Source organism: Anomalospiza imberbis, chromosome 18 (assembly GCF_031753505.1).
Source record: "Anomalospiza imberbis isolate Cuckoo-Finch-1a 21T00152 chromosome 18, ASM3175350v1, whole genome shotgun sequence".
NCBI lineage: Eukaryota > Metazoa > Chordata > Aves > Passeriformes > Viduidae > Anomalospiza > Anomalospiza imberbis.
Window position 1 is genome coordinate 3,030,677 of NC_089698.1, and position 25,208 is coordinate 3,055,884.

Sequence of the window (25,208 nt, forward strand, 5' to 3'; positions counted from 1 at the left end):
TGAGTGAATTGTCTTCCCTGATAATTATTTGAAAGGTATCTACAGGGATAACAACGACAGATTTTCAGATCGAAGCCTGATTTAAGCTGACCGACCTCTTCAGCATTTCTAAAGAAATAATGGATTATAAAACTAATTCAGTGAAAAATGAAAGTAAAAATAGAAGCGATGAGACATCTTCTAAATAAGCAAAGCTGCTTTTACAGCGTGCTGAATAACTGCAGTGTGGTAAACATACCACTGTTATAAATAACAACCAGCCTTTTGACATTGTTCTTTCGTTAATTATTCCAAATTCTTTATCAGCCTTAACGAAGCAAACCTCATGGTTCTCCTGCAAAGTGAAAAGAATTACTCCCATGTATAGGAGGAAAAATTAGGATTCAAGGACAGAAAACAACGCTTCAAAGTTAAAGTGGCACATTACACAGCAGTCAGTGTAAGAGAAAAACCATCCGCTCGTTCAGACAAGAGTGTTCCCTAAGTGACTGATTTGTAGCATTTACACATCATTTAATTTTACACAAAATGCATCAAATTTTTTAGATTTAACCATAATTAGTAAACTATCAAGACATTTCAAAGTTTTTTACTGGTAAGTAAGGCTCAAACAAATTCTTTTTAAATGGAAACTCTAATTTCTCCCTGCTAAGGCACTTTCTTGTTTTGCTTCAAGTCTTAATCATAAAACCATTAAAAGTAACATTTTGTGTTAAAAATGCTAGCAGCTGCCAACAGATAATACACAGCGCTTTGTCAGATTATAGTTAAATAAACACCAGACCAAGCACAACAGTGGTTAGTAAGTAATTGTGTCTCATTACCTTTGTGGTCTTCTTGGGCCAGCTGACCACAGGGACACCCGAAATGGCAAGATTTTGGTCATCATCAGCATGTTCCTTTAGTATGTTCTGTTGCAAATGAAAAGGCCTTTATTAACCAGAGAAACATTTCTCCAACACAAGAGTGCAGACATCTCTGCTCTCAGGGCAGAGTGACAAGATCTCTGCAAGTTACATTTGCTTCCAAACTTCCAATTCCCACTGAAACTCTACCATCTATCATTAACATCCAGGATGTCAAACTTCTTGCAAAACAGGCAGCAAAATCAGCCATCAATCACCTCAAATGTTACAGAATTCTTTAACATTGGTGTGTCCAAGACCAGTGTCTTACCACTATCATCCCTCTCCCTCCAAGTCCAGGTTGTTAAATCCCAACTGACCCCTTCTCTCCTAATCAAGGCTACAGAAGGCCTGAGCAGCAGCGAGGCTCTGCCCCTGTTATTTCAGCCATCACAGGGCATCAGGTGTGTGGTCTGGAGCAATCCTCAGATGCCTGATCATTCAGGTAAGCCAAGAATAAAAATGTACTCTGGAACCTTTCATCTTTTTGCACATGGCAATCCAAGAGCACCGTCATTCCCGCTGCCCCTCCTTCCCCCACAACGGGCAGGACAGAGCTGCTGGAATCCAGTTCCCTTTATGTGACCAGCTGAGGCATTCAGGTTCCTGAGTGTTCACTAGGAAAGGATCTCACTATGGACAGCATTAAGGGAAAAAGATTGGTCTCCCCTCCCTTCCACCCCCACCAAAACCTTTTCTTTGATGCACTGTTCTAGAAATTTCGTGAGTGGGTTGCACAGGCTGACACAGCTTCCACCACTGTGAATCACTCCCATGACCAGTAACTCAACACAGAGGTGGTAAAACACTCCGTGGTGCAGCTGGGAATAGTCCACGCTCGCCTCCCGTGACTCCCTACATGCTCACTAATTTAGCTACAAAGCTCTTCATTTTGGAGTTCAGGTGGCTGAAAAGGAAGAAATGAAAACAAATAAAAAGGAGTCAGGAGGAGGATTCTGCTGTGCTGCTGAAAACTGAAGGCCAAAACAGCACCAACAGGTTAAAGACCAAAAAATAAAAAGCTCCAATAAAACAAATGAGAACTGCAGGCTGGAAATTACTGTAACAGAATATTTAGGAGATGACCCCAGACAATGAAGTTCAGCGGTGCTGTTCCCAAGTATATGAAAAAAGCTTAATTAGCCAACAACAGGCAGCAGGCTCTGTCAGTCCCCAGTGCAGCGCTCTAGTAATTAGTAATTTCACACACTATACAAAAAGAGCTTAAAATACAGTAATTGTTTTAATAGGGAGTGAACTTGGAATTCATCTGTAATCATCCAACTAAAGCCCAGAGTGTGATGGCATGTTCCAGTCCCCAGGAGCCTGAGTTTGGATGAGTGTCCCTTGGGCTGACTTTCTCCCTGGAGCTCAGACAACCTCTCACACTCAGCCCAATTCCCCAGCCTGTGCTTAAATGAGAGCTCTGTTACCACCAGAGAGCACAGCCCCAGCACACAGCTGCTCCTGCAGACAGCAGCACCCCAGCAAGGCTGTTGGTGATACTGGTTAGGCTGAAAGCAGCACCAGTGACCAATTAAGTGATACCAGTACAAGCCCAGTTTCATCAGCCTGGTGCTGTGGCTGCACTCAGGGGTTTGCCAAGGTGAGGAGTAAAACCCAGCTTGCCCCAGCCTGGCTGTGATGCAGTCTGTATTTTACCTGCTCTTCCAGTGCAACACCCAACAACTTTTACACATGGACTGATCACTGGCAAATTAACTCTTGGCCAAGCTGAGGTGAAGTGAGCACCTCTTTTCTCATGTCCTTTTTATTTGGAGAGAGATCATTGCATTAACTGAGCTGTGACCACATTCTGAAAGTTCAATCCTAAAACTGAGAGCTCTTTTGTATTCTCATTGCAAAGCCAAAATTCTCCAGAACAAGGAGGCAGCTTGAGAGCCATAAACAAAGGACAAATTAATCCCCTTTTACTTTGCTACCCTTAGGTTTGAAAGCCTGTAAGATAGAAAACCTTAACATTTCCACTAACGACTGTCAGAGACTCGGAGTTCAATGGAAAGCACAGTATATTCCAAGAACTTGGCAAGGTAATGAAGGTTTCTTGTTATCGTATGTATCACGTGAAAATATTATCCAAGGAGAAATGCAAAACTATGGCAGCTTATCATCTGAGGCAGCTGAAAACAACGGCTGTCTGCACAGAGCACAGCACAGCCACAGTTGCGCTGACTGGAGCGTCAAGTGTCAGCTCACAACAGGCTGGGGGAGGCAGGGTTTTGTTCACCTGCTTAAAAACAAGAAAAAAGAAGATAAAGAAAAGCCATGGGGCTCCAGTTAGAGGAACAACGTGATGCTCCTCCAGCACAAGGTGGCTCGATTCATTACACTTGAGAGCTGTGGTGACAACAGCAGGTATGAAGGCAAGAAGCTGATTAACTGTGTGTAAGAATTCAGCTTAGCCATTAATTTCAAAAGCACAGCAAGGAATGACTCCCCTGAAATGCATTCAGTAGAGGGAGGTTTTTTTTCTGTCATCAGAATGGGAAGGGGGTAAGATTTCTTGGCAAGAAAAAGTAAGAACATATTTCAGTAGATATCATCTGTCTTGCACAAGAATCTTCTCCTGCTGCCAAGGAGTTGCAGATATTTGACAACCTCTGTTCTTCAAACCGAGTTTCTTCTGTTCTAATGGACTTCCACAGGCCCTTCTGAAGAAGGGCAATGTTTTTGCTTTGAAGTGGGCAAGGTCTGTGGCATTAGTAAGAGGCAGATCTCACAATCCTGTTCGCCAAGAGCAGCAGAGGAATTACCATCCTCTGGTAACACACAGAGATGTTTCCTGCAGAAATCAGAGGCTGCACACAGGTGAGAATCCCTGGCAGTGGGTTTAATGTGTGGGCTGCACTGCCACAATCCAAGATCTGCTCAGCTTTACCTGTCCTGTGACGTGGAGTGCAAACTACACCAAGGAGTACATTGGTGACCTCTTCTTCATGCATAACCCCACCCCAGCACTCTGCAACCACCAGGGATTTAATTCCCTCTTTGGGCTGAGGAAAGAACTGACCTGCTCTCCAAGTGAGGCCTGTTCCACTCTGCAAATAAGCCTCCCTTGTGCTGCTGCACTCCATCGATCACGGTGATAAATGGGTGCTCAATCTGCAGAGGCAGCAGTTGGCACTTCTGGATTGCTGTGTCCCCACCAGACAGGCACACTTAGTTTGGAGCTCAGATGATGTGTAAGGAATTTACACAGGCTTAGTTTAGTTTTCAGTCTCCCTTCTGGTAAGGAAAATAAATTACTTTACTTCAGAAAATCTCACCTATTTGACATTAAATAGCTGTAAATAGCTGTGGTTGTGTTTACCACTAAGAGCAGTAATCCAGTCACCCATCCTTTACTGTGCTCTTGCTCAGCAGGGAAAGCATGGATTCTTTGTGAGCTACCCCGATTAGTTCTGTGAAACTTCACATCACTGAATAAAATGGTTTCCTTTCTCCAGTTTAACTATCCATATCCTGTTCTCTGAAAACATTAATTATCTTCCTAAAGCACAAAGACAGACTTGAATGTCATACAAAAAAAGTTCCTGAGTGTATTTCATTAAGAAATAAAAGTGCTAGAATAAACACTGATTTATTTGCTTCAGGAAGAAACTTGTTTAAGACTTTCCCAGCAGAGCAAGAGCTTTCAGACTTTGTCAGAGCATGTTCTTGCTATGCATTTGTTAAAAATAACTCTCAAATGGGTGCACTAAAAGGGTACTTCTAATAGGAAGCATTATTAATACATCACATGCCTGAAAGTTGGGTTGCCCATGAAATAAACCTTGTTAATACAGCCAAATACAGTCACAGCACGGGTCATTTGCACAGCTCCTGCAGGATTCCTGCCTCCATTCAGTCACACAGCTGACTGGTGCTCTGGGTATTCAGCAGGGTGAGGTAAAGGGGCCAGGCCCCTGCTCACTGTCAGCAACCCCCCCACATTATTATCTGTACAGGCTGGAAAACTAGTAGCAAAGTAAGAGAGAACAGGATTCAGTGGTCAAGGAGATAAATACCATTCTGGAAAATGGACTGTATTTCTTCCTCTGCCATTATGTCTTTATGTGGTACAGGACAAATCTTTTAAGTCAAGTTTCCACAAGGTGTCATGAGTTGTGTGCTCCTGCTCTCTGCTCTTCCTCACGCCTGGCTTGGGATCTGGATGCTAAAGATCAGAACTCTGCTCTGCAGAAATGTTAAGCCACTACTTTTTCAGTATAATTAAAATCATCTTTTGCACATATCATTGTAATACACTAACTGTCCTGTGGCACATAAGGCCAGTACCCAAAATTACTTTTATCTAAATCTCTTTGCACCCCAGTTCCCTGTGATAACAACAGCTCATCCATTATGTGGGAGCAGAGGGTGGGGATCCCTGGGAACCCCAAGGGAACATTCGTTCACCCTGTCCAGCTAGGGGTGAACATCAGTACCCCGTGGAACAGCAAGGGTGGAACAGCTGCATCCTCACACCAAGGAACCCTGGATCCTGCAAGGACCATTATGCTGGAGCATGCTCAGAGGACTAAAATCTGTCACTTGGCAACTCCTCCCTCAGCACGCTCCAGCCTTTGAAGGTAAAAGCTCTGAACACACTCACACACTTGGGTTTGATTTTTTTTTTTTTTTTAAGTGAATAAACTGAATAAAACAAACCTCATGCTCCGAGCAGATCGGATGCTTTGGCTCCACTGCCCTGCTCTCTACCACAACAACAAGCACAGTGGCAGAAAGGAGGGATGGCTGTTGCACCCAGGATCCCAGAAGTAGGTGGGAATGGGTCACACTTTGTCAGTGGCTGCCTCTGACAATCTGGTGATGAACAAAGAGAAGGCCTTGCTGGGAATCCTGGACTCCCCCCTGACCTGGGAGGCCATGTACTCAACTGCCCCTAACTGCCCTCATTCCTTCAGAGCACCTGGGAAGTGGATTGTGCAACCACAGGGAGTTATGGAGGAAGCTGACTGCATGGGCTTTAATTAATTTACTCTGCCATACTGGCTCCCACTCTCTGAAGACTGAGGGCTGGCTTATATGTGGGTCAATACTGTAAAAAAAGATGGGTGAGAAAGTTCTTTAGCAGTTCTTTAGACACTGTTCAAGAAGATGTTTGAGTTTACATGGTTTTGAAAAAGTCTCACTCTGACCAATCAGTCACAGACTGGCCAAACATCCAGAGGTGATGCCAGGGGAAACAATCCTGCAGCAGGTCTGATGTTTAGATGTGGTCATGAGCTCTTTAACCAGCAGGGAACCATCAGTATCCAGATGTTGGGCTACATCCTGATGGTTACAGCATGTGCTGGCAAGGACAGAAAGTTTAGAAGCAGGCAGTTATCAAAGGAGATGGAACATCAAGCTGTACACAATAAACCGGCAGGTGCTCACTTAATACCAGTTACAGCACAGTTATCACCAAAAGGTGGTATTGGCCTTTTTTTAAACAGTCCATTTGTAGTTCTCCATCTCTGTAATCAGTGAATCCACTGCTCTGGAGAGGAATAGGAAAACAGATACACCCACAGGGAGCTTTAAGCCAGATTCACATATGGTACCTTGCTGTGTTCTAGGGAGATGTCTCACAGCACTCTGGAGTCTGTCATCCAAAGAGGGAGCAGGATCCCACTCGGAACATCTGCACCAGCCATTATATGCACCCCTTTCTGGATTTTTAAGGGAAAATTATCCTGTGCATCAAGCTTGGAGAAGTAACATGACCATTCTTTCTGCTTCACCACAAATTCAACTTCTGGTCTTCATTTTGATTTCTGATTAAAAGATGACTGATCCCAGAGCAAGCTCGTGAATCTGCATCCACAACTTTGAGCAGGTGTGTCCACTTTCATGTACAAAGTGGCTGATTTTGCAAGAGGAGAATTTCTGAGCTCTTGTGGTTTACCAGAACGAGAGCAATGTATCACACTTCGAAGCTCCAAGATCAGGGAATATGGTTCCACTGCACACTGCACATGTTCAGCCTTCTCTAATGGCTTTGAAGCCTTTCTAAGCAGCTGTTACACCACTTGCACTAAAATAGTACAGGCTCCCTCCCCATTTACCACATAAACACGTATTTTTCCCCTCAGATTGTGCCTTACAGAGCTCTTGTGTATAGAAAATAAGTAACTGAAGATCCATACTGTTCACAGACTGAAAATCTACAGAGAAGTTGTGTCACTAGTGAGCACTCACTCTTCATACCAGCTCCAAAACCAATATATTGTACCAGTGGAGAATAATTATCAACCTATAGAGGGCAATGGAGGAAAGGGAAATGAAAAAGGTGAAAGAAAAAAAAAGCAGCTGGAAGTGTTAGACAATCTATCTTCTGAGCTGCAATCAAGTATTTACATTTTGTATGTGTCAGCTAATGAGGTGTACACCAGGGAGACACGAGACCAAAAAGGACTGATTAAGACTATAAATATAAACAGACTTTTTGAGGTATAATATTTACATGTGGAACATAACAAGGGCTGAATTATGAGAGGATATAAAGTTTTGACCACTATTGTGACAGTCAGAAAGGACTGTATCACTTAAATCTGGCTGCAAACAGGAGCCAGAGACAGCTTTGGTTCAAGGAATCATTTCCCTGTCCGTGGCAGAGCAGCCTGACATGAGCTGGTCACCACACACAAGCTGCCACCCCTCTGCAGCAGAACTTTGCCTTCTGCTCTCCTGCTGTGCCCACAGAGCAGAGTTTGTGTGGATAGCAAGTTATCACACCCACCTTCATGTCCTCCAGGAGAGCCTGAGGGTCTTCAATGCCTTCTGGAACACACTTCTTGTTCTCTGGGAGAGATTCAAGCTTTTCCACCAGGGCTTTTAAACCCTTCAGTTCAAATTCTGTGAGGTGAGTCCATTTGGTTGAAACTTCTGTAGCTGGAGACCCCGTGGGTGTTTTGGGATAGTCCGTCGGGGTTGTTGATTTCATGCTGTCATCTGACTCATTAGACAAAGTTCTTTTCAGGTACCTCATTACTGTGGCTTTTTGTTTCCTCCCTGCAGCCTCCTTCCCTTCTGAGTGTGTGCTGTTGGGTGAGGAGGAGCCATCCACCAAGGATTTGGAGTTCTTATCCAAGCTGTCATCCTTCTCCTCCTGGAGATGGGCATCACAAGACTCTTCATCCATGTCTAACCACGAATCTGATGAGTAGCTGTCTGTGCTGCGTTTTCTTTTTGCATCTGAAAGTTAGAAAAAGAATGCTGAATTTTTAGCCAGTGTAACCTCACAGCTGAAGCACTTCTGTACCACTGGGGCCAGGTGCTGCCTATTTCAAAGGGCACTGGAGAATGGTTTAGTGAGTATGTGACAGGAATGGGCTTTATTCAGCTGATTTTTAATTTATTTTTTTTTCTTTGAGGGGGGCGCTTGTTTGTCTGTTTTAATGCTGGTTTTCATTAACATCTACTCAGTTCAAATGACTGGGAAACATTTAGGGAAAAATTATGCTTTCTTCAAAGCTTCAGTCCTCTATGCCTTCAATTAGGAGTAGGCAGAGCTCTTAAGTCACACACAATTAATTTTCCCACAAATCCGAAAAAGACCAGATTCGGCAGCTTTACAGCTTTAAGAGGAGAGTTAGCACAGAAGGAGGAGGGGGAAATGATGGGAGAGAGCACGTTAAAATGCTGTACATCATCATTCTTCCAGGAACCCTGCACAGCACAAAATCAACTCCTCACTACTTTTCCTCTCTGCAAGCAACAAACTGTTGATAAAACAAGAACCCCCAGTTGTTAGTGCATGAATACTCATTGCTCTTCTGAGACAGAGGATTTCAACTGTGCTCATTTTACGACAAGAAGACAAAACACACTGAGAAGCACAGGGACTGTCACAGCTACATGCTACTGGTTTTCCTAATGCCATTCCCAATGCATTTTAGGTACTTCTCAGGAAAATTTAAAGGCAAGTTTCTGAGTCTAAAGAACTGTTAATCTTCATTTCCCCCTAAGAACCCCAGTTGTTACCCAGCTCCGTGCAATCAAGCAGCGGAAGCAATGTAGGAAACCAGTGGCCATGGATCCCTCAAGCACACATCTTTTCTCATTTATTAGACACAATTTCCCTTACTAAGTGAACAACATTGAATGCAGGCTAGCAACAGCAGGAATTTCTGTGGAAAATACAGTTAACACTGGCAACACCCAGTTAAATCAATGTGAATTTTATTACTGGCTGAAATGGGTATGAGATCAAGCTGCAAACAACAACACACTGCAAAGGAAACAAAAGTAACACAGAAAAAGTGAGAGAACAATTAATGAAAAGTTTCTTTCACCGCTTCCATGCTTTGCAGGGCAGTAGCTTTGGATTAGGACAATGTGAACCATGCTTAAGGAAGGATTAAATGGACATTAATGAGAAGGCTCAGCATCCGGTTGTTCAACAGGGAGGTTCAAAACCAATGCTGGAGCCCAGTTCCAAGCTGGAGAATTCCTCCTGTCACAGAGACACTCCTTGTCTGTGCTCAGTCTGCACCATCTTGTCACAAACACACTGGTCAGAGATGCCACGGGCAGTGGCAGTGTCTGAGGGCAGCTTCCTCAGCCTGCCTGGCTGCTCAGCTCTGCAGTTCCCAATAAAAACCCTGCAAGGCCAGCTCTGCTCTGTGTGTTACTGCCCCAGAGATACGAGTTGGTCACCTCACACTTCCCAGGGCAAGTGTGCTGCTGCTACAGGGTGTGCAAAAATCCAGCATCTCCATCCAGTCTGCTCCTTCAGACAGGTTTGCATTTTTCCTCAAAACCAAAATGGCCATAAAATGACTCCTGAAAGGCAAGTTTAAGCTGAAGTCCCTGTGAAAAGATGGCAGCCACAGAAAACACCAGCTATCAGCAAGGCAGAGTGCAGCCAAATCCAGCTCCATCCACATGGCAGGGTAGATTCCTCCCTGCAACCCTCCAAAAAAGCCTCACAGATTATTTTGTGTGCTGAGGTGGTGGCATCAGCACTCCAAGGCAGCTCCTCCTCTCTGCTCTGTGCTAATACACCCCCATGCTTCTCTTAGAAAAATAAACAGGATTAGAAAATATCTTAACTAGAACATTTAAAACCCACTCAGTTATCCAACTTTTATTTCACACTGTTTTTTCCTTTGTCCACAGTAGCAAGCACACGTACCCACCTCAAAGGCTACATAATCAGCTTATGTCATTCTCCCATTTTACAACTGAGGAAACAGATGCTTGGGAGAAAGCACGATTTGCTCATTGTCACACATCAAATCTAGGGAAAAACCAGGAATCAGAATCCAGGCTGTCGGATCCAGGGCTGGAGCCCCCTTCTCTGAGCCACACAGCCTCGGTGAGCTGTTTTACAACTGACTCAAGCACAAAGCCCAAACTCAAGGGGAGAAAATGCCAGTGATCTGGCATCAAACAGGAGAGGCTGGAAGCAGATCCACATCCCTACACTGCCAGGACGGTGTCATTAACAGAAAGTGGTGTAAATCTGCACAAAGAAAATCGTGTTTCTGTCCTCCTGTGCTGTAGCTCTGCTGAACAGGAACTAATGGCTCTAACTGGGGCAAAGCACAAGTGTAAATAAGGCCTAAAGAAAACGAGGGAGATCACGTTATGGAGGTGTGAATAATTTACTCCAAGTAACGGGAGAAAAAGCTTCCAAGACATATCTCCACTTTTTGTCTCTTGCTCTAATCTATGGAAACAAAAGGCAGGAGAGGAGTGGAGCACCAGAGCATACTGGGGGCCTGTTCCCAGGAGAAGGCAGCACGCGGAGGGGGGCTGCAATTCCGTTCTGCCAGCTGCCACCGCGTCCCTGCCACCGGCTGTCGGCACGAGGCAGCCCCGCTGTGCCAGCCACACCTGGGCACGGACAGGCAAAACCAACTCCCATCTAACCCCAAACAAACCACCACCACCACAGCAGTGCCCTGTTCTCTGCATGCGTGGCAGTCACTTCATGCCTTGGCTAACTCTCCCTGCGGGCACAGGGCTTGCTGCTAACCTGGAGTGTACCAGGCTATTCTGGAGCACCAGGGGATTACAGTGCTGGTGCACCACCAGATTAAGAGCAGGCTGCTCTCAAAACACAACAACTGTCTGCTACTGCTGCTAATCTAAAAAAAAAAAAGCACCGAGGGAATCAATAATGAAAGGATAACTTCAAGGTGAGGGAGATTCAATTTTGTGTTTTCAAGTGTTTTGTTGTAATGCAACATGCCACGATTTTTATTTATTCATTTCAATGGAAACACTGTCTGACAGTTACTGTGCTGTGAGCTGAGGTCCTACATAAGCATAATCTGCATTTACTTTGTTGAGAAGTGCATTTTAAGCACTGTATTACCAGGGCTTCACTGACTTGGAGGCTTGTGGATTATTAAATCTCTCTGTGGGAAACAGCACCTGCTCAGCTCAACTGTTTCTTCTCCTGAGTCAATGCCCCAGTGAGTCCCAGGTCTGAACCCCAGTTTCAGAGGGGTTATCCAGTCTGAGCTCCCATATAACTTAGTGCAAAAATACCTTCACCCCCCTCATCTCAAAGCAAATAAAACCAGCTCATACAGACCAGTCTGTGATCTAGTCCAGTGAGGAGGTGGAGCAGCACAGACTTGACCACAGGACAGAGCATTAGAAATCTTTTCTATAGCAGTTCACTTCCCTGTGGCTCTGGGCAGACCACTTAACTTTCCTCACAGTTATCCACTTGTACAAGAATAATATACACAGTTTCTTTCCTTGCTGAAAAGCAACTTACTGTATTACAAAATTTAAAAGAAAGGGATGGGGGTCAGGCATATTTATGAAACCTTGCTGAACTATTTAGAACAGTCCAGTGTGTAGTGTCTACCTTGCCATTCCCAGCTCCAAACCATGCCACTGTGACTTGGGAGCAGCAGTTGCTATCAGTCTGCTAAAGACAGCAATGACATTTTCATTAGCAGAAAAACCCTGAGCATACTGGAAATGTATCCCATTGCTCCACTGCATGGAGCACCCCATAGAGGAACCACTCAGGTACCTGTCCATCATAAGCTAATCTATTCTCTCCCCTGAGGAAGAGGGGGAAAAAGAGACATGGCTCTTCACTGTGCCAGAGGGCATATTTTCTATATCCATCAGGCTTAACATACAGTTAGAGCCATCCTGTTAAAATTTTAGCAATGGGAATCTTCAAAGCTGCAGGCTACAGAGAAAGCACGTCTCTGATAGCCCAGGATCTTCTCCCAATTACTCTTTGTCAGCTCACTCTCAACATTCATATCTCACTGAAGGTCAACTGTGGTTGAAAACATCCAGTCCAGACTCATTCATGATAAGAGTAAAAATAATGAAGACATATCCACCCTGAAAAACAGCACACATTCAAATCTAGTAGGAAACCCAAATAGGCTCCCTTCTGATTTCACCTGGCAGGACAAATGTCCCAGTTGAGAGAGACAAGCAAAAGAAAAGAGAAAAAGAGATTGTGTGCTTTTACAGCAGCCTGTGATTGCTGTCATGCCGTCATCCCCCTGAGTGTTTGCCCTCCTGGGAGAGATCTGAGAAAGAACAGCCTCACACACTGCCTGGGAGGACACAGCCTGGAAATTCATCCTGGGCCTGAGGAATGGGGGAGGAAGGCACGGCCATCATCTTCCACCTCATTTAGAGCTGCACTCACGTTTTTATTTAGGGAGTGGGAAGACTCCAGGTTTCAGCCGTGCCTCCACAGAGGTGGGGTTTTTTCCTGTCTGAAGTTTTGTGAGTGGAGACATTTAGAAAACAGAAATACAAAGAACAATATAAATTGCTACAGCAGCATACAAGTATCAGTACAGAGGTATCACAACACAATCACACAAATACACTTTCATGAACAACGTCTTGAAAGTCACTCTGAATTTAACAGCCTTCATGTCAAAGCAAATAAATACTATGTTATAAAAACACAGTATGAAAAGTCTAAAGACGTCCTTAAAATCCAACTGCTGATTAACTCTGTTTTCTATGTTCTCCAACAAAGTTTATTATTGAGATAGTAATTTTTTTTTCTTTATGCAGGAGAACAGAATCTCCACAAATTTTATGAAAACTACTCCCTTGTGACCCCCCAGAGACTGTGGGCAGTGTCCTGCACTCTCTCTGGTCAATGTTCTCCTCTGATAATCACTTTCTTAACTTCAAAGATCCACTACAACCACTGTACCAGAAGCTATGGAAGGAAATACAGCAGCACAACTGGAGGGTGAAAAAGAGACAGTTCTAGCACCCAAAAGAAAAGGCAGAAAGCAGACATTTATAACAAATTTAGAACAAATTTCCAGTCAAGGAAATTAGTTTTTAAAAGTAGGAGAAACATTTAGATTATTCAAGAGAAATTTCTGAAAATGAATACAAGGATATGAAGATTTTCTTAAACCAAGAAGGACAGAAGACAATTAAATCCACTGAGGGGTTTGAGGAGAAGTTAAGTACTTTGCTTCATTACTCTTTAAGGAGAATAATGGGAAATTCTCTGTCAAGGGATACTTCCTCATGGGAAATCAAGAAATTGCTTGCAGATAGAGAAGTCCCTAAGGAAGAGACAATTTAAGGACTTTTGCAGCTCTGAAGAAAAGCTTAAAAACAAAGAGGTAGGGTTTGGAACACTGGTGTCTTTAGGGATATCCCATCCTTCAACAAGTGAACGATATCAAGATACAGGCTCCACAGAACAAACCAGTTTTAACTCAAAAATTACAGTTCATGGAGATTCGAGTCAAGAGGCTGCACACAGACCAGTTAAAAGAAAAGCAAAGCAAGTATTTGAAACAGTATCACTCACACAGAACAAAGCAATGCAGCTTTGTAAAGGTAAATAATGTACCTTTACTTCTTTGAATATGGCAAATGCCAAAGTGAAAGATGCAGAAGTACAGAAGGCCTGGTCTTTTGAATCACAACCCCCACTAAAATAATTATTTTAAGGTAAAGTTTCTGCCAAGAAATAAAAACAAAACCCCATGTTTCTAACAAAACAAAAGTATACATCTCTCTGCCAGCAACTGAAGCCACCACAGATCACAAGACCCTGACCAAGTCACCATCAGACCCTTTCCCAACTAGCCAAGCTCCTTCTCCTGAAGCCTTTGGAGCTGGCACTCTTTGGTCATGCAAAACAATCCTGTTCCCTCTAGACAGTGGACATCTATAGATCCCAGTGAGCTGTTATATGACTGGAATATCGCCCAGCTAACTGCACTGAGGCACATTTTGTGGGGATCACCAAACTATTATCAGTAATTATGGAGCTGGGCTGGAATTCACACTGGTGATGTAGCTGGAAAAGGTCCCATCTCAATATCCTGGACCATCCACTCTCCACGGCTAATTTGTTCTGAAATTACACGTCGCCGATCTGGCACCTCTGCCCTGCCTGCAGGACCAGCCTCTTTCCATGCCAGTGGTTTAGACAACAGGAGATTGTCCTTATTTTCCAAAGAATGCAGTTATCAGTTTTGTCACTGCTTTCTGAAGAGCTGACCCAAAGGGCTAATTCATCCTTTCCTCCTCTAGGATGATCTTATGAGAAACATTCCTCTGGTCACAGAATTTCTGCTTAACTAACCTTTCTGACCAGGGTCTCAGAGCTAAAATGTGAAGAACCCAAATGCCCAGTGACCCCAAGAATTCCCCCGGGCCTATCTACAGAGATTATTAGCTCCTTTAAATTATTCTTGGTCAGTAAAACTCACTAGAGAGTGACACCTGCCCATAACTTCTTCAATCCCTTCTACTAAGAACTGTGCTCATAGGTGAACGTTTCCCTTCTCTGTCCAGAGCCTGGGGCAGTGCCAGCCATGCCAGGTTCACTCCAAGTGGCACCTCAGGGAGCAGGAGGCACAGAAATGCTTTAGTCCTCCTCCACACTTAACATGTATCAGTTAAGATTTAGCTTGGTGCTGTTTTCAGCTATTCTGTGCTTAAAAGCAGAGGGAACATGGCCCACCACCACCTTCCATCAAAAAGAGGAAAAAGAGGGCAGTTCAGCACAGCAACAATTGGATTGGCACACGTTGATGCAAAGCTCGCACCAGTGCCAAGGTAATGCCTCAGGCACATCTGTCTGTCTCTCCTCTGGTCCATTTTCAGCTCTTGTTGTAAAGGTTTCTTTGACCTCCCTGTACCTGGGTTACAGATCATGGAGATTTGTGTAGGTGTTTTCTTGGGTTTGCTTTTCTGCAGCACTAGAACCCAGTCACCAGAGAATTACAGGAGAATTTAAAGAAAAGAGAAGAAAAAGAAGGCAGGTTTAGTGACCACAGTGTGTTCTGTACAGGAGCTGCTCTACAAAAGGACAAAATATCCACCCCACCAGAGCACATCTGCAATATACACATTTCTGGCTACTGAGTACTGTGCTGAACATGGCAGTAAATCCTCAACTGTTTGGCAGATCATCCCAACACAAACATTACTGAAACCAACGAACAAACACATCCAAAAATTATTTTCTGGGATCCACTTGCTAAGGGAATGTTCAATAAATATAATTCAAAGTAGGTTGGTACTTCATGGAAACGCTTAAGAGTCAAAAATCTTCCCCACCCCAAAATAAAGAAACAGTTCATTAGAATTTCTCCAGTTCTCCAGTTCAATTTATAATCTGCTTTGCAGAAACCAAAGCAGCAGCTAGCCTGAGGTGCCAGCATAGGTTCTGAATCTGCACTCAAAGGATTCACTCACCAATTAACATTGATTCTTTCTGGTACTCTTTGCTGAGGTGGCAGCGCTGGGTCACACAGGACACGTATCTCTCCAGAACATACCAGCACATCTCATAGTAGAAAGGATAGCGGAATTTGGCGTGCACCTGGAAACAAATCAACACTGTCAGTCCATGGGGAAGGGAGAGAAGTTTGCAGCACAAGGGCCAGTCATCATTCCCATCGTGTTATCAAGAGCACAAACAGTGTGAGGAGGGGGAGGGGAGAGGGTGGGAGCAGGGAGCTGAATGCCTCCAGCATACGGAATGAGGAGCCAGCCTGCCTGCCACGACAGCATCATTTCTTGGTTCACTAATTTGTATCCTCTTGGGGTGGTGGGAGAGGAGAGGGTTTGTGTTCTTGTGAAATTATGAAACTGATGGATGGCCCCTACAGAATTATTTACCTGCTGTATAAACATAGGGTGGTCACATACAGATGTTAGTCACTAAAACTTAAAATAAAGGTGTGGGTTTTCATCTCCTAAACCCTATCACAGGATTTTTATCAAAATGGCGACATTACCTAAAATGAGTCAAGCAGGAAATTCATCTTTTTCATTTGTGGTTGTCTCAACAATTTGATTAAAGAAATTACCACACAAATTCTTGATAACTACACATTAAAGTAAAAATCCCTTATGTGGTTTACCCTTTGGTAGCAAGTTAGCTTTTGCCACAGAGTAAGAATAGAAGAGCAGGATTTTGACAAAAGATCCTGTCAAGCTGTGTACTTTTTCTTACATCTCAGACCTGTTGTTCTCACTCAAAAAGCTGAATTCTCCAACACTAGTTATTTGTAAGATTATTTCAGATACAAAAGAAAACAAAGAGGGTTTCCTTCCTTTCCAACATAGTTTTCTATCTGTAGAAGGTCACCGTACCACAGAAGGATCTGAAAAGCTCCTAAAATGCAGGAAGATATGTGTATTTGTTGTGATTTGTTAAAAATGGATGCCATGCATCTTGCATGCACTTGTACTTACACTGTACACCTCTTTCTCCTGGTGGCACAGAAATCTGCATTTTGCAGGCTCACACGCACTGCACTGGGGTTACAGGAGCTGCTTTAAAACATTCTCTGCATATTCACTGCTCCCTAAGCCCAGCACCCACCTTTAGTGAAAAGCTGAACTGTACCAGAAAGGAGCATTACCTCAGAAATAAAACCAAAACACCGCCCACCACAGACCAGCCAAAAGCCCAAAGTCTGAACAGAACCACTAACCCAGCACCTGCAAACTCAGGCTCAGCTCTGCAAAGCAGGCACTGTCCAAACACCTGCACGGTGATCAAAGCACCCACTTGAGCAGATCAGTGACTTACTGGAATGCCCAGATTTGAAACCTGTCCCCAAGGTGGACAGCCAAAGAACTCGCCTCTGTTTCCAGGGCACAGGAAATGCAAACACTCTTAGCAGTAAAACAAAATGTAACAAAGGCAAAATACACTGTATTGTCACACAAGATGTATCACAGTGTAGGATTAAATACTCCATGGCAATTCCCAGAAGTTAAAATCCCTTAAATTCAACACAAATACAGCTGGCAAATCTGAACTGCTTGTTGCTACAGGTCATGCATCCAGCACTGCTACACCTTCCCAAATGCTTCCCTGTGTGGTTTGTTACAAAGCACACATACGAAAAAGGAAGGGGAAAAAGAAAAGGGAAAAAAAAACCCAACCAGCCAAACAACAACCCCCTAAATGTGAGAACATTTAACCCCAGGGCCTTTTTGCATTGAAGAAAATTTTTCCTTTAGTTTAGTTATTTGTCATAGAGAAGAGATCAAGTCACTTATGACTATTAGGGAACACAGGGGAAATTATCCATGCTAAAATATATGCTAATAAAGGAACTCAAATTTTTCCAAGAGAGCACTGCAGGAAACAAAATTTGCAAAGAATTGACTTACAAACAGGAAGCCGCCTTCCACCCCTCAGCCTTCAAAAGGTTTTCAGCCACATGCCTGGGAATATTAAAGACATCATTGCTCAACATTTGTTGACAGATTCTGAGCTTCACCAAATTTAGTTGTTACCAATGTTAATTCAATGTGAAAGACAAGGCAGTAATGCATGCAGTGCTCCCATTATCTATATCAATCTTTAATATTCAATTTGAGTTCCTAATTGCCTCGCTATCAATGTTCCAACCCACAGCAAATCCCTCCATGCCTCTGTAATCCACTGTTTGCCCAAGAAGGCTTTGCTTTTACAAACCTTCAGAAGGAAGAGCTCTCTACACCATCTGTAGACAGAGATACTGTGCAGAGATCTACAGGGCCTTCTGCCAGTAAAGAGACTCCAACAGTGCTTTAAAAACTTTTAAAGTTTGCCTTATGGAAAAGTATAGAGGAATATGCTCTTTGTGATATCCCTGAACATTTATTAATTATAACGGATGTGAACTGCATTATGTGCGTGTCCATACTCTTTCCATTGTACACTCGCAGGCAAATGAACTCGTAAGGGCAGGGGAGGAGGAGTAAGAGAAAGAAGGAAAAAAATTCAAAATGTTCTATGATGAGTTCCAAGTGTAATATCTGAGACAGACACTGCCAGAGGACTGAATTCCCCACCAGCAGGGAAATACACTGGATCATCTAATAGGCATTTCCAGCTCTAACTTCTGTGATTAATAATTTACAATCCACTGGAAAAAAATTTAATTATTCCTGTACAGCAAGAAAAAATTCTCTCTGGAATATGATCCATTTCTTCAGTTCAAAGTGAAAATATTTTAGAGATTTATATGCCCCTCCAAAGACAAAACAAAAACCCTAAGCAAGACACACGTTTTCCTGAAAGAAGTCATAATCTCTTCCACAATGCTCATTAAAATCATTACAAACTCCACTTGTGTTTAATCAATCTAATCACACTATTGAAAAGCAATTTATGATTATTTACAAAATAATTAAGCTATCCACTTAATATGTTATCTTACATTCCAGAAAACCAAGTGAATAGCAAACACCATCATCTGTGAGTGACCACCTTACGTATATATTCAGAGTGCCCTTGTTCCCACCATGTTCCAGTATTTTAAAGCAGTTAAATTTAGATTAATTGGGGGTAAGTTTGACACATTCTTCCTCTTCAATACTAGAGAGCTGCATCGCCCCTGTGCCAAATGATGAATCCCTGCATGGCATGCTGCTCTGCAGTTCCTCAAGCTGGGCTTGCAGAGAGCTAAACAGCTTGGCCTGTTTGACTGGCTGTTAATTGGCCTCCAGGAAAGCCAGGCTGCAAAATGAGAGTCTCTACGAACTGTAAGGCTGGAGAATATTTGTTTACCTCAATTGCACATTAGGAGCTGTTTCCAACAATAGACATGTTTTTTATTACTCCTTAAAACTATTTTTAAATGGCTACAACCCTCTTAAAAAGTCTCCCAGGGGTATGAGGAATTAAGCTAGAATAAGCATGACAAGTATATAAACTAGGCAATTTTATCAGGCTGTAAATCAGCATTACCATTTCAACCCTGTATTTATTCTTGTCTGAGCTAAGACAATAACAACTACACCTAGCATAAAAATGACTTTGAATATCAGCAATCAAAGATGATTAAACATTACATAGCAGGTTTAAACACAGTGAAACCTCCATAAAATTGCTCTGTACAAAATGAAGAGGGGAAGCACACCTGTATTACACTTGGATTTGAGTGTGGCAAATTACTTTGTCAATCACATCATGTAATTCACTTCTGTGCCATACACAATGGAAAGATCAATACTGATGAGAAACTCATTTGCAGTATGCTCACACTGGCAAATTTGGGTGAACTACACTGTGCTGAGTTTGGCAGACCAGCCACTGTATGAATGGAATTAGTTCAACAAATAAATGACAAAATTTGATTGACAAAGCAAATAATGTAGTACACACCAGAATCCTGTTTTGAAACCATTTCCCCTTCAAGATTCCTGCACGATATTTTTAGCTGGGGGTGGGGGGAGGGAGTGTTATTACTTCTAAATCACAGTATTGATTTTCCTGCCTTTTATCAAACTTCTGTATGCCTTAGCTGCATGGCTTCTATTTTGTTTCTGTGCAGAAATTCTTGCTATTCTTCAACTGTTCACACAGTTCTGATTTTATACATCTGCCCACGAGCGCAAGTTTGTGAGCACAGGTACAGCCTGTGCGTAACACGTTGCCAGCACACAGCAACATCCAAGTGCTGAAATTGCTTCTGTGAAGTCCTGGATATTCTGGGCTGCTGGCTTTCATTGTTTTTTTTTAAAGCACTCCACTATTTTTTGGAAGGAAAATGATAAAGAAATACACAGACTTCAAAGAAAGTTTAAACAAAAAATGACAAGAACAAAGGTCTGATTTGGGATTTCCAGATGTTGCAGTATCCCTTTCCCAATTAATGGTGACAGGACAGTTTTCAAGACGCAGATACCCAACTCCCACAACCTCCTCACAGGACTAGTGTGCCAGTAAATTTTAAAAGGCATTTCAGTGTAACTGGCTGGTTAATTCATAGAAGTTACCAAAATATTTAACTGCTATAAGGAGTTTTGCCTTCTGGCATAAAAAGCTTAGAAAATCAAAGCTGCACCCAGCCTCCCAAGGAGAAGGGCCTTGAAGCACAACTGAGCAGCTACAACCCAAGGTGTGTGATCCTGGGTAGCTCAAGTCCTGTGTGAACAAAATGCCCATTTTTATACAACTTAAGGAAAAAAGAGCATTTCCTGCCCATCTTCCCCAAAGACTTCAATGGAAATCACTCATTTCTGGCATTGATCCTCCCTCCCAGTCTCCCCTTGTCCGTTCTCCAAGTGAGCTGCCTGTGCAAACATCCTTCCCAGCAAGAACATACCCTCCCCTGCACACCTGCAGTGCACTCCCAGCACCTATTGCTGGTTCTTATTTACAGTAACTCTGGAAACCTTCCTGTGCCCAGTACCTCTGCCAGGTGAGCCCCTTCCTGCTCCTGTCACCATAACTTTCCTGTCCAAGTCTCTCCGTACTTTCTCAAGACGCTTGACACTCTCACCTGTTCAAAGCCAGGCTGAATCCACTCTGGTCTCTACCTCCACTTCTGCTCTCTGCCACACTCCTCTGTTCTAATTCCCCCTAAATTTCAACTTTTGTCTTCATCTCTCTTCCTCTAAGAATTCATTTTTGTGCTTCTCTTCCTGAAAGTCACTCCAGGAAACCCAGTGCTCCCACCACTGTTTGGCAATGTGAAGATTACCAGGCCTTGTACCTGCTGGGGAGCCAGGGAGGCCGAGGGGAGGACACCTCACTCCCACTGAGTCAGAGATGTACTTCAAAACAACTTGTGTTTGCTCCAGGCCTATGCACTCTCACTGCAAAGCAATTTGGGGTAAAAGCCAACTTGGAGCAAGATCTGTGCCCTCTTGTAGGGGTGAACTGCACTGATGTCCACAACACACTGTTAAGACTTCTCAGGGAAGAAGAATTGCTATTTCCTGCCATTTTGCCAGCCCAAATCTCCACTAACACCAGAGCTGGCACCTGTGTCAGTGGTTTATCAGCACTGTCTCAAAGTGAGGCCTCCAGAATAGTTCCCATCTGGATTGCACATCCCTCTGGTCCATTTTTGTATCAGAATGCCACAATGGCCTTGCACAGGTTATTTAACAGCCTACTAAACCAGAGTCACTTCCTTCAGATCCTGCTGTTTTTTGAAACTCAATGGATATGATGAGTAGGTGCCCTCTTTATTAACCAAGGATAAAACAGTCACCCCCAACAAAGACGTGGCACAATAATCTCCCCCAGCCTTTCCCTCAGGGAGGTGCTACAGCCAGATGAACATCACAACCTTCAGATCAAGGTCCCACCCCAGCCTCTCCATCCCAAGAAATGTTTGCATGGTATCAAAGTCACTGTAGTGACTGCCAATTACAGAAGATGGCATTTCATACACAACTTCTACACAGCTTTCTCAATTCAGCTGTGGGCAGCGGAACCAGCCCAGTGCCATCGATTCTCCAGGATCAGGCATCCACCCCAGGTGTGCACAGAGAGGTGATAAGCAGAGGGTTACCAGAAATACAAAGGTCTGTAGAGCGCAATATGGTTTTGTGCAAACGGGAAGGTGTTTTATGGAAGTTTAACAGGCAGACAAAAGACACAGAAAGGACACATCTGTGGGAAGCACATGAGTAAATCCCACTAAAAATAACCAACATTTGAAAGTCTCATTACTGCATGTTTACCTCTTGTTTCAACGACTCTGACACGGAGGTCCCGTCAGTTGTTGTTTGTCAGAAGGGAATAGGAGGGAGAGACTATGACAGATCATAGTCACAAAGAACTGCTCAGTTAAAAAGAAAATCAAGTATCCTTACCCTTGTTCTGTCCTCAATTTCATAGATGCGAAGCTGCATGGGAACATTAAAGCTATGCAGGATATTTCCACCAAACACCAGAGAATCTACTGGAGTATAAACCGCGTGTATCCACCCTAGAGAGGGAAAGCAAAGAACTGAGAATGCCTCGTGCTATTGTAGCATTACAGAGCAATTTAAAATCAAATTTTAACAACCCTCTGAATCCCCCTGTGCTGGGGATGAGAGGTTAAAGCAGTGAAAGGTTAAATGGGATGCTCACAGCCACACTCAGGACGAGTCACAGCAGAAGGGCACCTTGTGACATGCAGTCTTACAACCCTCTGTAAATCAGTTCTATTTATTCACCCAACACTTACAGTGTTTACTGAGCACACGCAAGTTTATGACTCAACCACATCCATGACTAAGAAGTAAATTCAGTCTGTTCCATACACTTGGCTCTCAGACTGGCACCTCCAGCATGGCTGCAAACCATGTCAGCAGTGGTGGTGGGCCAAGGGCTGTGGAACTGGACCGAGGCACACCAAACTTCCTTCACACTAGCATCAGAACACACCTTCAGAGGTAAAAGATTTTAAATAACTACCAGCCCTCCTTCAGGGGTGAAAGTTTCATCGCCTACGATCAACTTCTGAAGTAACCAAGAAATCATTTTCACTGCAAGCCTCAAGTTAAGGGATTTAACATTTCTGGTACTGAAGCTGATGAGACTGTTCTGACCCAATCCTACAAGGGACTGAATTAATAACACAGGCTCCAAAGAATCTTCTATCACAATGAAAATCCAGGCACAGCAATTCAGACAGCCACACACCAGCTCTTCTGCCTCTGCATTGTTTGCTTGGTCTGTCAGGAGCTGAAGCTCTGGCTATGCAAGACTGTAGCCTCTGATCTCTGCAGTGAAAAAGGAATTGATCCTGCTAATGATCTGGGACCCACAGAGACCTGACACTTTTTTCCCTCCTCTTTTTAATGAAAAGCATTACAATTTATAAACCAGCAGACAGCAAAGCAACATGGGGGGCAGTCAATTTTCTCCTGACTGTGCAGTACTTTCCATTAAAGCTGTGGCAGCTTTCCCTCACTTCCAGATCAGTGAGGGAGCAGGAAAATGCCATTCAGCCTAGAGGGTTTTCCAGCCAGCAGCCACAAAAGTGCTCCTCCACAACAATTTTTCAACCATAAAGGCCTGCAAAGCTCTGTCTGGGAAGTCCTTGAGCCACAGCAGATGGCAGGACTGGGGCTTTTGTTTAAGGGTATGTTGGTAGGACAGTGATAGGAAGGAAAAGAAATCAGCACTAGAATTTTCTCCCTGGAAACACAAGCCAATCACTCTGGATACATTTTTCTGAATTTCAGAGTCACAGAATGGTAGAGGCTGGAAGGGACCTCTGGAGGTCCAACCCCCATGACTACCCAGAGCCAGCTGCACAGAACTATGTCCAGATGGCTCCATGGTATCTCCCGGGATGAAGACTCCATAGCCCCTCCGGACAACCCGTTCCATGTTTCAGTCATTTTACAGGTCTGACTCCACACACTAAATGTGATGCATATAAAACCAGCGGGTGGCTCGTGGCCCGGGCAGCTCTTGGAATTATTCCATCTTTCCTTCTCTGGTCAGCTAAATTTCAGTTACAGAGATCCAGCCTCTTTATTACTTCCAAATCAAGAACAATCAACTAGAGAGGATTTTTTTTTTCTAATGTAAGGGTAGGGTGGCAACTACACATATCAACACTATAAATACTTCACAGCTGAAGTAGTTCAGCACCTCACATGAAATACATCAGTCTGTACTAAGAGCAAACTACTACAAAAATACATGATCCTCATCCTAGCCTTTGGGAAGAAAAACAGATCCAAGGTCAAGGAAGTTGGGGCCACTGCTTCCACTGGGTAAACAAAGATTTCTGTGGTTGGGGGAAAGAATGGAAACCATGTGCTGAGGCAAATCTGGGTCCCCAAAGCCAACTCATTGGCTGGGTGCTGAAACACAGGGTTGGTTTGCGTGACAATCCACCTTAATTGTCAGGTTTAGAGATGAACAAACTAAAACTTGAAAAAGTGAAATGACTTTCATGGCCCCACAAGTGAGTGGTGGCAGAAGACAGCTCAGAACCAGGCAGTTACCAGCAGAACACTGAGGAGTCCTCAGCACCACTTCCCACAGCAGTTTTCTCAGCACAGGTATCAATGTCCAACCTTAGTGCAGCTGTTATTTTAGTGAAATTATCAACATCATTCAAAATACAAATTGTCATCAGATATTTACAAGTTGATTAAAAGGAGTAACTGAGCTGATTATTTTCCTATTTGAAAGGTTAAAAGGAGATATCCCTTCATTTAATAATCAATAAAATTAAATCCCATCAATGCAGTTGTTCTTTGAGCGGGTGCTTCCACTGAAACCACACAGTAGCCTCCTCTGACAAATTTTATTTTCTCAGTGAACATTTCACACTGGAGTGCAGCTGGTTTCATTGTTTCCTGGTCTTTGGGTCTCTCAACACACCTTCCTTGACTTCTCAACACTACCCCCACGAGATGCCAAGGGTTTTTGTGTTAATAACTGCTAGACTTTCTTGGTAGTAGTCCCAATATTTTTGGGAGAAATGTGGAAGGAACTATCACTGGCTTGAGCCAATGCTCCAACAAATGGTGTTCCAGACATGACAAACCCTGCACAAAAAGAATAATGAACACAAATATTGTTTCAAGCATCTATTCTTGCAGAGCTGGTACAGTGCAAACTGACAATCTTCTGTAAAGTATCTGAAACAACCTCTGGTTCTGTGGGGAAGGTCTTTAATTCCCTACTTGCATTATAATCCAGGACTAAACATCTTACAAGCAATTAGTACCTTCATCTCCCAGCTGCTGAATTAACTGAACACTAGGTCCTTCAAGATGCAAGTATTAATAACGAGACTGAAAATATTCCTGTTAATGACACAGTTGTCAGTAGCAAAACCCTTTAATAACACAGCACTAACATCCATCAGGATTGGGAAAAGAAAAATAAACGAAAGACCAAGCAATAAAGTCAACATATAAAGTCCTGGGAAGTCAAATTCCTACCCCTGCCAAGGCAGGGATGATTTCCAGGCATAGCTCTGACATAGGCACAGATGATGCCTGTGGGTACCATCCCCTCACTGCTGAAGTGCTGAGCTGGGCACACAGCTCAGTCCTGGGGAATCCCAGATTTCCTGCAGTCCATGTGCTCCCACAGGCAGCATCCAG

The 25,208-nt window shown here is 43.5% G+C and overlaps 1 protein-coding gene across 12 annotated transcripts in view; it reads right to left on the reverse strand.

Moving 5' to 3' along the window:
• Window positions 1–25,208, reverse strand: part of KDM2B (lysine demethylase 2B) — a 107,141-nt gene that overhangs the window by 37,945 nt on the left and 43,988 nt on the right. For all 12 annotated transcript variants that reach the window (XM_068208460.1, XM_068208450.1, XM_068208452.1 and 9 more), the window contains 4 exons: window positions 21,960–22,075; window positions 15,600–15,726; window positions 7,654–8,108; window positions 825–911 (listed from right to left, as the gene is read on the reverse strand). In XM_068208460.1, the coding sequence (XP_068064561.1) occupies window positions 825–911; window positions 7,654–8,108; window positions 15,600–15,726; window positions 21,960–22,075 (785 nt within the window). The remainder of the gene's footprint in view (window positions 1–824; window positions 912–7,653; window positions 8,109–15,599; window positions 15,727–21,959; window positions 22,076–25,208) is intronic.